The sequence below is a fragment of the Ranitomeya imitator genome, chromosome 2, assembly GCF_032444005.1.
Source record: "Ranitomeya imitator isolate aRanImi1 chromosome 2, aRanImi1.pri, whole genome shotgun sequence".
Taxonomy (NCBI): Eukaryota; Metazoa; Chordata; class Amphibia; order Anura; family Dendrobatidae; genus Ranitomeya; species Ranitomeya imitator.
In genome coordinates this window covers 7,662,684-7,679,842 of record NC_091283.1, presented here as the reverse complement: position 1 = coordinate 7,679,842, position 17,159 = coordinate 7,662,684, and the positions used below count along the sequence as shown (strand labels likewise).

At 49.1% G+C, this 17,159-nt stretch overlaps 1 protein-coding gene across 4 annotated transcripts in view; it reads left to right on the top strand.

Annotated features, from left to right (window-relative positions):
- Nucleotides 1-16,706, top strand: part of PCDH19 (protocadherin 19) — a 222,343-nt gene extending 205,637 nt beyond the window's left edge. For all 4 annotated transcript variants that reach the window (XM_069746087.1, XM_069746086.1, XM_069746085.1 and 1 more), the window contains exon 5: nt 14,802-16,706. In XM_069746087.1, the coding sequence (XP_069602188.1) occupies nt 14,802-15,388 (587 nt within the window). In that variant the 3' untranslated portion in view covers nt 15,389-16,706. The remainder of the gene's footprint in view (nt 1-14,801) is intronic.
- The last annotated feature ends 453 nt before the right edge of the window (nt 16,707-17,159 follow it).

Genomic DNA, 17,159 nt, shown 5'->3' with positions numbered 1-17,159 from the left:
TTCTATTTCTGCTAAGCACCCTTGGGCCCTGCCCTGATGCCCACAAAGTAGCCTACCCCTAGATTTACGTTGAAACTAGGGGTTTTGTCCCCACTGAACTCTTCATTCCACAATTGTCCTCGGGGTTTCGTATGATAAGACAAATCTTCTCTTGGAGAATCATAATGATATTTCACTTGAGGCCATAATATAATCCATTCCTCACTATTTCCTGAGGCTAGAACACTAAAAATAGCCCCGTGCTATTAAGCGAGAAGAAAGGAAAATCAATTGGCGCCAATAAATATATATTTTTGTACAAAGACCATATTTAGTTAATGGTTATTGTTCTGTCTGCAGTAAATCATGTCTGCGGTGGAGATCAACCATGACCATTGTCGTAAATAGCGGCGGATGTTACTTTGTATCGGAGCTGACCTTAAACAAGAAAGATAGTAAAAATATATGTGTCAAGGTAGAAGAATTCACAGGAAGCGGCATTGATCTTCATTTGACCTAAACCACGTTTGTCCTTGTGAACAAAGCGTCCACAGAGCCGACATTTCATCCCATTCATACGCATGACGCCCTCGCTGGGGAACTTGTGTCGTTTTCGACGTGCGTGTTACTTTTCTGGTCTCCAATAAATGTGAGCTGAGCGAGCCTCAATTATGGGAGCGGTAACCGATTTGGCTAAACGAGAGTCTGGCGTGTCTGCAGGATCCTAATGCCATTTCCACATCAGACTGGAGAACCACAAAGCCCAGGAAACCTTCCCCTCGCTGCTTCGTGCTCCTCTATGAAGACCAAAATACATTCCGCCTTCCAACCCAGTTTAAGTCACAGCGCAGTTTACAGAGATCTCTAAAGACTTGGCTGGAATGCAGGATGTGTTAGAAAAAGGAGAGAAAGGAAAAAAATACATAATTGTAAGAATAGATTTGTGGGATGATGTCTGAAAAAGGCATGAAATCAACAGTGACAATCTGGAGCGCTCCTCTTCCCTCTCTCTGGATGATACCTATAAAGCATAAATATGCAATCATCAGCCCGCCATTAAATGGAAACTAATATCCATGCAGTGAAGTGAAGTCGGTTTGCTGCATCTTTTTTTCCTTATTTTCTGCAGAAATTTATCCACCCAAGCTCCAGGGAACGGTATCTGCACAGGCGTTCTGATATTCTGAGTCTTTGCCAGTAATGAAGGAGCCTTGTGCAGGATAATATACTGGTTTCACTTACTCTGGCCTCAAATCTGTATTTTTTTTTAAAGAGTTTGATACAAAACATGTGTACAGAAAACATGAACGTTACGTGTTTCGGAACCACTCAGCACCCAGAATATGTTGTGCAGTTATATGTATGTATAATAGGTTCCATGTGAGATGCATCAGCCCACAGGCTGCGCCCCTGGGCAGAGGGGACACGATATTCCCCTTCTGTCCTCCCCCCACCTTTGTAATTCCCACAGTAAATATCGGTAGGCTCCGGCCCCCTGCAGCTATTGTAATGTATGTCTGGCCTGCCGCTTTTCTATTGGCCTGCCCTGTGTATCTGTGTGATATATTCTGTGTCCTGTGAGTAAAGTGTTGTCAGACTGGAAATACGTGGAGAAGCAGTGATCTTTTATATGCACCCATGTAACCAAGCAATTCCAGCCAGCGTCCTTCATTCAGACTCCACCCAAAGCAGAGTGGACCTCCTGAAATACGGGGTGGTACTGAAAGAGGTACTCCAGCTTGGTAAACCCTGTTACAATGAAAATGCACCTCGTCCCCTGACATCACATGTAACAGCGCAGGGTGGTGGGCTATTGGGAGCGGCGGGCTATGAGGAGCGGTGGGCTATGAAGTACGGTGGGCTACGAAGTGCGGTGGGCTATGAAGAACGGCGGGCTATGAGGAGCGGTGGGCTATGAGTAGTGGCAGGCTATGAGGAGCGGCGGGCTATGAAGTATGGCGGGCTATGAAGTGCGGTGGGCTATGAGGAGCAGCAGGCTATGAAGGGTGGTGGGCTATGAAGAGCGGCAGGCTATGAGGAATGGCAGGCTATGAAGTACGGCGGGCTATGACAGGTGGCGGGCTATGAAGAGCGGTGGGCTATAAAGGGTGGCGGGCTATGAAGAGCGGCGGGCTATGAGGAGCGGTGGGCTATGAGGAGCGGCAGGCTATGAGGAGCGGCGGGCTATGACGGGTGGCGGGCTATGAAGTGCGGTGGGCTATGACGGGTGGCGGGCTATGAAGAGCGGTGGGCTAGGAAAAGTGGTGGGCTATGAAGAGCGGTGGCCTATGAAGAGTGGCGGGCTATGAAGAGCCTTGGGCTATGAAGAGCGGTGGCCTATGAAGAGTGGCGGGCTATGAAGAGCGGTGGGCTATGAAGAGTGGTGGGCTGTAAAGGGTAGCGGGCTATGAGGAGCAGCAGGCTATGAAGTACGGCGGGCTATGAAGAGCGGTGGGCTATGAAGAGTGGCAGGCTATGAGGAGCGGCAGGCTATGAAGTACGGTGGGCTATGAAGTACGGCGGGCTATGACGGGTGGCGGGCTATGAAGAGCGGCGGGCTATGAGGAGCGGCGGTCTATGAAGAGCGGCGGGCTATGAGGAGTGGCGGTCTATGAAAAGCGGCGGGCTATGAAGGGTGGCAGGCTATGAGGAGCGGAAGAGCGGCGGGCTATGAAGGGTGGCGGGCTATGAGGAGTGGTGGTCTATGAAGGGTGGCGGGCTATGAAGAGCGGCGGGCTCATGCACTTGGCACTATAACCGTCACAACTAGTGAAGAATGACTGTGCTCGTTACTCGAGTTTTCCGAGCTTGGTCAGGTGTTCACCAAGTATCTGAACACATGCAGGAATTGCCTGTTTGTTAGAGAATCCCCACATCTACTCAGGTTGTCTAACAACCACAAATCATGCACCGGCGGGGACACAAACATAATCTCCGAGCACGTCCAAGATACTCGGAGAACACCTGACCATGCTCGGAAAACTCGAGTAACGAGCACATTCGCTCATCATTAGTCACAACCATTTAAGTGTTTACTGGACCAATCAAAACATATTGGATGTAGTAACGGAGCCAGATGGCCCGTAACACTGACCGGCCCCCAGATCCCAGTATGATGCCAGCACAAGCCTGGTGGAGCCTGGTGGTTCATGGCCGTCGATGTTGTGCACAGAAGCCTCCACCTCCAGAGTCAGGACAAACCTACAAGGGGACGGTGACCAGCAGATTGCCCAGCGTCCAGTCCGGCAGATCTGAGGACCTCGGTGACCACCCTTCTACCACACAGACATTTATGACTCGTGTCTCCCAGATCTTTTATCACCACCGATGATCAGACATGTAGGACGTAGATGTATCGCTGATGAGCGTCTCAGCTTTCAGCCCAAACTGCTTCTTTAGATACATCACCAATTCCCTGCAAGCTGAAGCTGCTCCGATTTTTTTCTCTTTTGGTGCAGTGAACGGTGTGCTGTGAATTTTTATTAGTTCTCCTCATGTGCGGTAGATAGAGGAAAAAATAGATTTAGAAGACTGCGATGAAACACAACGCTGGCAGGGCTTCACAAAGATCTGCATCAGGCTGGGCTGAAGGAAAACGCTTTCCTTAATTGAAAATTGAATTTAAATGTTTAATTGCAGAAGGAATTCTCCGGTGTCTTGGAGGAATATTCACATTACAGAGGTTGTCGGATTAGAAACATATGTGTGTGTGAGAGATTAGAGAGCCGAGCGCCGGATCTGTTCAGGGCCCTCATGTCTTGGCCCAAGAAATGGAGAACTACTACAACGAGCGCCTCTTTCTCTGGAGGATCGATCCTCTCTGGCATTAGGCACATAATCCATTGATGTGAATGGACCCAGTGTAATTCCTCGCCCTCCCTGCGGAGGCACTGCAGGAACATGAAACACAGGGCTCCTGGACACAGTGTAATTCCTCGCCCTCCCTGCGGAGGCACTGCAGGAACATGAAACACAGGGCTCCTGGACACAGTGTAATTCCTCGCCCTCCCTGCGGAGGCACTGCAGGGAAATGAAACACAGGGCTCCTGGACACAGTGTAATTCCTCGCCCTCCCTGCGGAGGCACTGCAGGGAAATGAAACACAGGGCTCCTGGACACAGTGTAATTCCTCACCCTCCCTGCGGAGGCACTGCAGGGAAATGAAACACAGGGCTCCTGGACACAGTGTAATTCCTCACCCTCCCTGCGGAGGCACTGCAGGGAAATGAAACACAGGGCTCCTGGACACAGTGTAATTCCTCACCCTCCCTGCGGAGGCACTGCAGGGACATGAAACACAGGGCTCCTGGACACAGTGTAATTCCTCGCCCTCCCTGCGGAGGCACTGCAGGAACATGAAACACAGGGCTCCTGGACACAGTGTAATTCCTCGCCCTCCCTGCGGAGGCACTGCAGGGAAATGAAACACAGGGCTCCTGGACCCAGTGTAATTCCTCGCCCTCCCTGCGGAGGCACTGCAGGGAAATGAAACACAGGGCTCCTGGACACAGTGTAATTCCTCACCCTCCCTGCGGAGGCACTGCAGGGAAATGAAACACAGGGCTCCTGGACACAGTGTAATTCCTCACCCTCCCTGCGGAGGCACTGCAGGGAAATGAAACACAGGGCTCCTGGACATAGTGTAATTCCTCGCCCTCCCTGCGGAGGCACTGCAGGGAAATCAAACACAGGGCTCCTGGACATAGTGTAATTCCTCGCCCTCCCTGCGGAGGCACTGCAGGGAAATGAAACACAGGGCTCCTGGACACAGTGTAATTCCTCACCCTCCCTGCGGAGGCACTGCAGGGAAATGAAACACAGGGCTCCTGGACACAGTGTAATTCCTCACCCTCCCTGCGGAGGCACTGCAGGGACATGAAACACAGGGCTCCTGGACAAAGTGTAATTCCTCACCCTCCCTGCGGAGGCACTGCAGGGAAATGAAACACAGGGCTCCTGGACACAGTGTAATTCCTCGCCCTCCCTGCGGAGGCACTGCAGGGAAATGAAACACAGGGCTCCTGGACACAGTGTAATTCCTCACCCTCCCTGCGGAGGCACTGCAGGGAAATGAAACACAGGGCTCCTGGACACAGTGTAATTCCTCACCCTCCCTGCGGAGGCACTGCAGGGAAATGAAACACAGGGCTCCTGGACATAGTGTAATTCCTCGCCCTCCCTGCGGAGGCACTGCAGGGAAATCAAACACAGGGCTCCTGGACATAGTGTAATTCCTCGCCCTCCCTGCGGAGGCACTGCAGGGAAATGAAACACAGGGCTCCTGGACACAGTGTAATTCCTCACCCTCCCTGCGGAGGCACTGCAGGGAAATGAAACACAGGGCTCCTGGACACAGTGTAATTCCTCACCCTCCCTGCGGAGGCACTGCAGGGACATGAAACACAGGGCTCCTGGACAAAGTGTAATTCCTCACCCTCCCTGCGGAGGCACTGCAGGGAAATGAAACACAGGGCTCCTGGACACAGTGTAATTCCTCGCCCTCCCTGTGGAGGCACTGCAGGGAAATGAAACACAGGGCTCCTGGACATAGTGTAATTCCTCACCCTCCCTGCTGAGGCACTGCAGGGAAATCAAACAGGGCTCCTGGACATAGTGTAATTCCTCGCCCTCCCTGCGGAGGCACTGCAGGGAAATGAAACACAGGGCTCCTGGACACAGTGTAATTCCTCGCCCTCCCTGCGGAGGCACTGCAGGGAAATGAAACAACACAGGGCTCCTGGACATAGTGTAATTCCTCGCCCTCCCTGCGGAGGCACTGCAGAGAAATCAAACACAGGGCTCCTGGACATAGTGTAATTCCTCGCCCTCCCTGCGGAGGCACTGCAGGGAAATGAAACACAGGGCTCCTGGACACAGTGTAATTCCTCACCCTCCCTGCGGAGGCACTGCAGGGAAATGAAACACAGGGCTCCTGGACACAGTGTAATTCCTCGCCCTCCCTGCGGAGGCACTGCAGGGAAATGAAACACAGGGCTCCTGGACACAGTGCAATTCCTTACCCTCCCTGCGGAGGCACTGCTGTGAAATCAAACACAGGGCTCCTGGACACAGTGTAATTCCTCACCCTCCCTGCGGAGGCACTGCAGGGAAATGAAACACAGGGCTCCTGGACACAGTGTAATTCCTCACCCTCCGTGCGGAGGTACTGCAGGGAAATGAAACACAGGGCTCCTGGACATAGTGTAATTCCTCGCCCTCCCTGCGGAAGCACTGTAGGGAAATGAAACACAGGGCTCCTGGACACAGTGTAATTCCTCGTCCTCCCTGTGGAGGCACTGCAGGGAAATGAAACACAGGGCTCCTGGACACGGTGTAATTCCTCGTCCTCCCTGTGGAGGCACTGCAGGGAAATGAAACACAGGGCTCCTGGACATAGTGTAATTCCTCGCCCTCCCTGCTGAGGCACTGCAGGGAAATCAAACACAGGGCTCCTGGACATAGTGTAATTCCTCGCCCTCCCTGCGGAGGCACTGCAGGGAAATGAAACACAGGGCTCCTGGACACAGTGTAATTCCTCGCCCTCCCTGCGGAGGCACTGCAGGGAAATGAAACAACACAGGGCTCCTGGACATAGTGTAATTCCTCGCCCTCCCTGCGGAGGCACTGCAGAGAAATCAAACACAGGGCTCCTGGACATAGTGTAATTCCTCGCCCTCCCTGCGGAGGCACTGCAGGGAAATGAAACACAGGGCTCCTGGACACAGTGTAATTCCTCACCCTCCCTGCGGAGGCACTGCAGGGAAATGAAACACAGGGCTCCTGGACACAGTGTAATTCCTCGCCCTCCCTGCGGAGGCACTGCAGGGAAATGAAACACAGGGCTCCTGGACACAGTGCAATTCCTTACCCTCCCTGCGGAGGCACTGCTGTGAAATCAAACACAGGGCTCCTGGACACAGTTTAATTCCTCACCCTCCCTGCGGAGGCACTGCAGGGAAATGAAACACAGGGCTCCTGGACACAGTGTAATTCCTCACCCTCCGTGCGGAGGTACTGCAGAAAAATGAAACACAGGGCTCCTGGACATAGTGTAATTCCTCGCCCTCCCTGCGGAAGCACTGTAGGGAAATGAAACACAGGGCTCCTGGACACAGTGTAATTCCTCGTCCTCCCTGTGGAGGCACTGCAGGGAAATGAAACACAGGGCTCCTGGACACGGTGTAATTCCTCGCCCTCCCTGCGGTGGCACTGCAGGGACATGAAACACAGGGCTCCTGGACACAGTGTAATTCCTCGCCCTCCCTGCGGAGGCACTGCAGGGAAATGAAACATAGGGCTCCTGGACACAGTGTAATTCCTCACCCTCCCTGCGGAGGCACTGCAGGGAAATGAAACACGGGGCTCCTGGACACAGTGTAATTCCTCGCCCTCCCTGCGGAGGCACTGCAGGGAAATGAAACACAGGGCTCCTGGACACAGTGTAATTCCTCACCCTCCCTGCGGAGGCACTGCAGGGAAATGAAACACAGGGTTCCTGGACATAGTGTAATTCCTCACCCTCCCTGCGGAGGCACTGCAGGGAAATGAAACACAGGGCTCCTGGACACAGTGTAATTGCTCACCCTCCCTGCGGAGGCACTTTATTGGGAAGATACTTCGTTACGAGACTTGATTGCTGCATTTGTGTTGTAGGAGATTGTGCGCAGGTACGGGTCACTGTCCTGTGTCACTCAGCTTCTTCCTACGCTGTTCATGATTTCTGTTGACCTCGCGACTGTCAGGGTTTACTCTTCAATCTTAGACGTCCATTATTGTGGATACAGCTGAGATCCCCGGATGGAACCTCACAGACGCACTGCTAGAAATGAAGCAGACAACGACATGTCCGATACTTTATTACAATATTACATAGTATCGAAAATGATCCCGGGTCCATCGGAGCCAAAGTCACTATTCGTCCCAGTGGTGACACAGTTGTTGGGGGTCCACATTCATTTGTGGCAGGTTCACCCCCATTAGAGGCCGTAGCTGAGCAGTTACACATCTGTGATTGATACAATTAACTCTAAGTATTTGAGACAAATTATTATTAAAGCTCCTAATTTAACGAGGCTCCAATATATAGGGACAAAGCTCAAATCCAATAAAGCCCAAAATACATGAATGACGTCCCTGTCCTGGGATTTGTGGTTCTTCGGTCGGCCAGCAGCTAAGGTTGAATGTGAGACCATAAGGCAGGGAAAGTCTTCATTTTCCTTTTCTTCATTAATCTGATTGTTGTATCCATTATTCTATTACTTCAGAGAGTAACAAAGCGAGTAACAAGCAATAATGGTTGAAATCTTCGCTTATGAATTCTTGACGCCATTTCCACTTTGAACCGAAGAAAAAAAACATTAAAAAATTGTAATAATATTTCAGGGAAATTGCTGGAGAATGTGCGGGAGGTTTCTTTATTCCTCCACTCCTCTCGCCCTTTTATTTTGGTCATACTAATTACGGCGGTCTTGTTTTCTTTCTATAATCCCCTTTCAGTCCGAGCACAAAGCTGATTCTGAAATCTTTTCTAAAGCAGTTTTTCTAGTATAATCAGCAAGCTGTGCAAACACGCCGAGGCCGGAGGCAAGTGGGATCGGAAAAACTCAGACTCCAAAAGAAAAAAAGAAACCCAGAAATCTCCCCAATATCTGTGCATCTTGTTAGAATCATTACTGATTTATGTCTAGAAGTTTCTAATATGACGATATCACATATTTATATCAACAAAATCTGTGATACAAAACTGTAACACAGCTGGTATAAAAGAAGTCCTGGAGTGCCGTGCCCCAAAATGAGAGGCGCGCGCCGCGGAACACGTTTGGTGCCTCTTTGTCCGTGCGACATTTGACCTATGAAGTTATGAAGTCTGCCAGTTCTCCGGAGCGAGCGCCGCCAAGACTTTCCAAAACGATTAGGAAAAAGTAACAATTTGTTGACAAACTTTTCGCTTTTTCATGGCAGTGGGAGATAAGTACACCGCAATGTTCGTGAAACTAAAAGGGATTAAAAATTGTGGAAAAAAAAAAGGTCAAATTCCAGAAATATATTTCTCCGTAGTGCTTTGTGCTCCTGGCTGGAGATATTGCACTTGATTCATTCTTGCTTTTGCATGTTTTAATTGTCTAATTTTTCATTATTTTAAGGCTTATTTTTTACTTTATGCCGAATTCTTTTTTTTTTTTAATTGTGCTAATTTTGTATTGTATTTTCTACTTGCTTGTGTCTTCTTTTCCCTGTTCGCCATTGTTGGCGGGAGGTTTTTGCAGTCCAGATGTTTGTCGTTCAGAGGGCCCCGGTCTCCCCATCCCGTGACGTTAGCATTGTTAGATACAGGGGTGCTGCTATCATGAGGCAAGTTGAATACTTTGCCTCAGGCGGCGGAGCATACTTAAAGACAGGGGGCAGCAGAGCGGCAGTCAGAACACCTGGTACTGACTCTCCCTGTAATCCCTGCTCTGACACTTGTGGGATATAGCAGAGTTGGTGTGTGTTACCCTATGTGGATGAGCTGAGGTTGTCAGATATGGTCCTGCTAAGACTTATTTGTACTGATTTTACTACGTGGGGGGGGGGGGGGCGCCGTTTTGCAGTTCGCCTCAGGCAGCAGAGAGGCTAGGTTCACCCCTGGTTAGATATGTGCATTGGCAACATTGTGCTCTAAAACAGGCAAAAAGGATAACAGACAAAACTAAAGAGCATTGTTGAGCCTGGAGTCACCGGCGCAATTTTACAGGGTTTGGTGCAGAATTCAGCCATGACTGTTAAGACGACAAAGAAAAAAAAGACGTAACTGACCTTGACCACGAGAGCGGCCGTGGAGGGATCTGATCAGACTGTGACGTGTGATTGTCTGAAGCACGCCGGCTTATTATGGGATGTATGTTGTAACACAATATGGCAGCTATGTCGGTCTGATGAATGAATGGGGTTAGCAACAAAAAACAATTCTGCCCTGTTATATCTGAAGGAGAATTATGGGGTGTAGCGGCACGAACCGCCATATGGCGTCACACAGAATGGCCACAGCCCACAGTAAAGAGCGGTGCATGGGACCACTGTGCCCATCGGTCCATAAACCTGCAAGCTGCCTGCCGGGTTGTGTGTGATGGAGGGCTTTCCCCCAGGACGCCCCCTCTTCCACCAGGCGTACCCCATTCCTGCTCCCCGCTAACAACCTGCCGGACTGACGTCTCCCGTCGCCTTCACGTGCGGATACCTGGCTGCGGAGTATTTATAGTCTCCCTGTACAAGAAGCCGTACGTCATATTCAAGAGGCTTAATAAGATTGAAGCAGCTGTCTGTCTGTTTGAAGTCGTGGCTGAACTTCCTCGTCTGAATCAATGCTGGAAGTGCGGAGTGTAAATCTGTCTTGTTAGCCGAGCGCTCCGGCCTCCGCCAAACTGGGAACCTTCCTCGCGCTCTCGGTTATTTTCTATGGAAGGTGATTTGTCCGGTAATTACCATCGTCTGCGGATTTACGCCCCCTGATAAAGTGGTAAATTCAATTCTTCTATTTCTTTTATTTTTCATTTTTTTTATTTTCTCGTAAATATTTTATTTAAAGTAATAAATATAAAAGTGAACAATGAAACTTCTATTACTGCGGCATTGACGGAAGAGATTGTAACGAATTTCTATGTTGGAGTGAACTCCGTTCTGTTCTGAGGCCTCCACATTAGGGGCCCTCCCCCATCCCGGCCCCCCGGGGGTCTCGGTTGTGTCCACGCTCTATGTTCCCTTATATCTATGGATGTATAGGAATGTGTCTGAGGACGTCTGTTACATTATTTCTTATGTTTACCGAAGGATTCTAGAAAAGTACAAAGGATCCGGTCACCACTTGTGCCGCCATTTTACAAATATTGACCGCTCTGTTCTTATTTACATCCTCTAAAGGCCAATATCAGAATATTATTTATTGTAATGAGTCCTTTCTATTTCATAAATCAATAGGAAGCTTTGTCAAATATCTTCTCAGATACATCTGCTCGTTTCTCCAGAGAATTTATAAGAAAGAACGAGGAGTCCGGGAGCAGAAAGAAGCCGAGTTCTGCAATAATATAGAACACAACGTGTCTTACGTTCATGAGCACAAAAACATTTAGAACAACAATTATTATTTAACAACTTTTACCCCAAATCAGTAAAGCACAATAAGGAACTTATCTTAATATTAAAGGCATTGTGAAGGACTGTGATACTGGGGGTCTGAGGATGGGTCATCACAATTGTGGGGGTCTGAGGATGGGTCATCACAATTGTGGGGGTCTGAGGACGGGTCATCACAATTGTGGGGGTCTGAGGACGGGTCATCACAATTGTGGGGGTCTGAGGATGGGTCATCATCACAATTGTGGGGGTCTGAGGATGGGTCATCATCACAATTGTGGGGGTCTGAGGATGGGTCATCATCACAATTGTGGGGGTCTGAGGATGGGTCATCATTACAATTGTGGGGGTCTGAGGATTGGTCATCACCATTGTGGGGGTCTGAGGATGGGTCATCACAATTGTGGGGGTCTGAGGATGGGTCATCACAATTATGGGGGTCTGAGGATGGGTCATCACAATTGTGGGGGTCTGAGGATTGGTCATCACCATTGTGGGGGTCTGAGGATGGGTCATCATCACAATTGTGGGGGTCTGGGGATGGGTCATCACAATTGTGGGGGTCTGAGGATGGGTCATCACAATTGTGGGGGTCTGAGGATGGGTCATCACAATTGTGGGGGTCTGACGATGGGTCATCAGCACAATTGTGGGGGTCTGAGGATGGGTCATCATCACAATTGTGGGGGTCTGAGGATGGGTCATCACAATTGTGGGGGTCTGAGGATGGGTCATCATCACAATTGTGGGGGTCTGAGGATGGCTCATCATCACAATTGTGGGGGCCTGAAGATGGGTCATCATCACAATTGTGGGGGTCTGACGATGGGTCATCACAATTGTGGGGGTCTGAGGATGGGTCATCATCACAATTGTGGGGATCTGAGGATGGGTCATCACAATTGTGGGGGTCTGAGGATGGGTCATCATCACAATTGTGGGGGTCTGAGGATGGGTCATCATCACAATTGTGGGGGTCTGAGGATGATTCATCATCACAATTGTGGGGGTCTGAGGACAGGTCATCACAATTGTGGGGGTCTGACGATGGGTCATCATCACAATTGTGGGGATCTGAGGATGGGTCATCACAATTGTGGGGGTCTGAGGATGGGTCATCATCACAATTGTGGGGATCTGAGGATGGGTCATCACAATTGTGGGGGTCTGAGGATGGGTCATCATCACAATTGTGGGGGTCTGAGGATGGGTCATCATCACAATTGTGGGGGTCTGAGGATGATTCATCATCACAATTGTGGGGGTCTGAGGACAGGTCATCACAATTGTGGGGGTCTGACTCCCGTCATCATCACCGAGCTGTTAGTAAAGCGAGTGGGCATTGTGCCGCAGTACCGAGAACGTCCACTACACAGTGTGTGGCGCTGTGCTATTCCATTACGTACACTATATATGTCTAGTCGCTGCGAGTAGCTGATCCGCGGTGGGGGGGGGGGGGGGCAGGTGCCGGCCCCCCACCAATCCAATATTGATTATTTATCCTAAGGAAGAGTGATCAATACCTATGTCCAGGACAATCGCATTAACTATGCAGCAGAAGCGGCGTAGTGATCGCTTGCCATGCGTGATGCATACCAACTAGTCAGTCAGGTCCAAGGGCAAAATACAGCAGAAGTTACCGGGAGATCGGGGTGGGAGGAATGGAAGGGAAAAGTTGGGAAAGGTTTTAGAATTCTTCAGCGCTTCGCTTATTAATGTCCACTGGTGTTTTACCTTATACAATATCAATTTTCTATGAAGAATGAAATTGTTGTGTATTCTCCGATCTACTCGATCTGGAGGATTCTAATTCCAGTCTGTATTTCCAGATCTGTCCATCACCAACTGTATATCAACACTTTTTAGCACTTTTCTACTTTTTGGAAGATGCACTTGCAGTTTTTAGGTCAGAAGTGGATTAAAAAGTAACAGAAAATGTGAAGCAGGAGATGTTGTTCTCCCGTCTGCTGAAATAATTGCTGAATATGGCAAAAAAATGTAAAAACGCCTGCATTAAAACTGCATTGTGTGTTTCTAGTCTTATAGATGAGCATTGCTCTGTTCTGTGCCTTGTCCCTACACCTGCAGTGGGCAGCGAACCCCATGAGCCCCGTACCCCGTGAGCACCGTACCCCGTGAGCCCTGTACCCCGTGAGCACCGTACCCCATGAGCCCTGTACCCCGTGAGCCCTGTACCCCGTGAGCACCATATCCCGTGAGCCCCGTACCCCGTGAGCACCGTACCCCATGAGCCCTGTACTCCGTGAGCCCCATATCCCGTGAGTACCGTACCCCGTGAGCCCTGTACCCCGTGAGCACCATACCCCGTGAGCATCGTACCCCATGAGCCCTGTACCCTGTGAGCACCGCACCCCATGAGCCCTGTACCCCGTGAGCACCGTACCCCGTGAGCCCTGTACCCCGTGAGCACCGTACCCTGTGAGCCCTGTACCCTGTGAGCACCGTACCCCGTGAGCCCGTACCCCATGAGCCCCGTACCCTGTGAGCCCCGTACTCTCTAAGCCCTGTACCCCGTGACCACCGTACTCGGTGAGCCCAGTACCCCATGAGCCCCTTACCCTCTGAGCCCGTACCCCGTGAGTACTGTACTCGGTGAGCCCCATACCCTCTGAGCTCTGATCCCCGTGAGCCCCGTACCCTGTGAGCCCCGTACCCCGTGAGCCCCGTACCCCGTGAGACCTGTACCCCATGAGCCCCGTACCCCGTGAGCACCGTACTTGGTGAGCCCCATACCCTCGGAGCCCGTACCCCGTAAGCCCCATACCTTCTGATCCCATACCCTGTGAGCACCGTACTCGGTGAGCCCCATAACCTCTGAGCCTGTACCCAGTGAGCACCATACTTGGTGAGCCCCATACCCTCTCTGAGCCCGTACCCCATGAGCACCGTACTTGGTGAGCCCCATACCCTCTCTGAGCCCGTACCCCGTGAGCACCGTACTTGGTGAGCCCCATACCCTCTGAGCCCGTACCCCATGAGCACCGTAATCGGTGAGCCCCATACCCTCTGAGCTCTGATCCCCGTGAGCCCTGTACCCCGTGAGTGGCGCTAACTCTATAACTACGCGGTGCCTTGTTAGACTGCACCACTGAAGGACAGGCGGACCCCACAGCAGGACCCCTAGGGTCTCACTTGATGTTTCTATCTGGAGGGTGGGCATTCGGTCCTGTTTGGTGGTCCATGAACCCTTCAATGATTGCTAGAGTCTGGTTTCCTCTACGAGGAGCAATGAATATTCATCCGGCGCGCCGTCCCCATCTCTGAGCCATTAGACACCGGCATTGACAGGCGATTTGTTCTACCATTGCTCAGATTCATAGGACGCACGTTATAAAGCTCATCCCCGCGCCGATAACTCAACAAACCCTTGTCTGACTGGTGGCCATGATCATTACTTGTGTCACCGGTGCCAGAGATGGAGCGCCATGACGGGAGCCGACGTCTCCGGGCTGCACATCAGATCTATGCGTTTCTTCCTCAGAGCTGTTGTCGTTTGCACATATTAATAAGACACATTTAAGCAAATATAATAAGGATACAAATTATAGCGCGTAATTACGGCTGTAAATATGAGGCGCGCGGTGCAGCTTTCCTCTAATGGTAATTACAGCTTATTATACGACGTGCCAAATCAAATAGCGAGTTCACATTTCTTTGTTTTAATCTTTTCTTCCTTCTTGTCTTTTGTTCAGATCAGAGTGAAGGTTTCCACTGCAGAGAAGAATGTCGAATCCTCGGTCACTCCGATAGATGCTGGATGCCCCGTGTCCCCATCCCGAACCGAGCCAAGTCCCCGGAGCATGGACGAAATGTGATTGCTTTGTCCATAGAGGCGACCAACGTGGACACGGAAGCTTTCGAGGACTGCAACACTAAAAGAACTTTTGCAACTTTTGGCAAAGATGGAAGTGAGCATACTACTGATGATAGGTCTACCCTGAAAGGGAAGAGGACAGTGGAGCTTCCCATCTGCAGCCCCAAGGTCAACGGTGCCATCCGCGAGGCAGGGAACGGCTGCGAGGCCATCAGCCCCATCACTTCTCCTCTGCATTTAAAGAGCCCTCCGCCCGCCAAGCCCACGGCCACATACAACATCATGCACTGCAGCGGAAACCGCGACCTGGAGCAGTTTGTCAGCAACGGTCCTTCTAGACCCTCAGAAGCAGAGCCCCGGGGGGCAGACAGTGAAAATGTATTGCATGAGATCAACCCTTTATTGCAAGAATGTCGAGAAAAAGACTCAATGGCTGTAAAGAGACTAAAAGACATTGTTCTCTAAGCCCCAAGTCTCCTTAATGGAAGGAATCCATCAAACAAAAGAATGACTTAAAAAAAAAAAAATACAAAAAGATTATAAAAAAAAAAAATGCCAGTTGGTTTTTAATGGCTTACCAATGGTTCACAAACTGCTGTATTTAAGGCTTCCCTAAATGTATTGTTTATAAATAAAGGCTATCGTTCTGTGACAATCCCGAACTCTCGATATGTGGCAGGGGTGATCCATCCGAGCAAGCAGCCCGAGACGGAAACGGTTATTTCCTTCCTCTCCTCTCAAAACATGGAACCACTTATTACCACCAATGTACAAAGTATTATGTATGTATTAAGTATTTTGAATTTATATATTTTTATAAACATATATATCAAAATTATAATATAAATTAGCTTATTTGTACAGAATGGGGAAAAAACAAAATGAGAAGAAAAAAAAAATCAACTTTCAGGAAACCAATTTCCCAAAAAATATGCCACGGCTGACAATTTTGTAGCCTAGTTGTGGCTGGGCCATGCCTTGTGTCATGAGGAGACAGACGGATGATAGCGGTCCCATCGGTTGCGTTGCCGCCCCGGACACCCCTGCGTTACAAGCCCTTTTGCTGTTACATGCTATCTGTACTATTACTGTATTTGATATTTAACATTTTTTTGTCCCGTGATGGCAAAAGGCATTCAAGTAAAAATGGAAGAAAATTAAAAAATGTAATTTGTAATCTCTATTTATTTATTCTATTCTATTCACTAAAATATGGGATTTTTTTTTTTTTGTACATTTTACGCTCAACTTTTTTTTTTTTTTACAAAATTATTTCAAAAGACGATTTTTTTTAAAAAACTTCTTTTAATAATAATTCACCGTGTACCTTTATGATTTAGTTTAGTTATTTAAAATTCTATTTATCAAACATAATGAGAGATTTTCTGGATATGCTTTTTATATTCATGGAGACTTTTTCAATTACATTTTTTTTGCTCATTTTTTTTTTGTAAGGATTCCAATTCAGGTTTTGTTTTTTGTTTTTTTATATTGTTGCACATTTATTGGGTTATTTTTTTTATTATTATTATTATGAAGTCAATTTAGATTTTCGATGTCAACTCTTTTTTTTTTTCAGCGCGCTCCCATGAAAGAAATATTTCTGAAATGTACTGATATAAGAGCCTGTTTTTTTTTTGACAATTGTATAATATAGAAACGGGTTTACATGATATTCTGTTTGTAAAATAGTCTTACGAGATGTTACGACAAAAAAAAAAAGTTATAATTCACTGACAGGAAGTGAAAAAATGAAAAAATTAAAAAGTTTTTAATTTCAAAATGGCGTGATGGCCATGCTTGGAGCTACAGTGTTACATGACGGACCCTTGCTGTCTTTGGTGGAAATGTAGCAAATATCGTTAATTGTTCTAGCTTTTTTTTCAGGAGTGGGATTATTCTTCTGTTGCGTTGAGGTTTTGCAGTTTTCTTTCTTGTATAGTCTCTAGTTGGCCTAAGGGCAATCATCTGGAGATGGGTGTCGGCACTGGTCCTCAGCCAAGGGTCTCGTTCTGGAGATGGGTGCCAGCACTGGTCCTCAGCCAAGGGTCTCTTTCTGGAGATGGGTGCCGGCACTGGTCCTCAGCCAAGGGTCTCAATCAAGAGATGGGTGCCAGCACTGGTCCTCAGCCAAGGGTCTCGATCTGGAGATGGACTTGGCGGATGGATGCCGGGAAGAGCGAAAAGCCACCTCAGTGTTACATGACGGACCCTTGCTGTCTTTGGTGGAAATGTA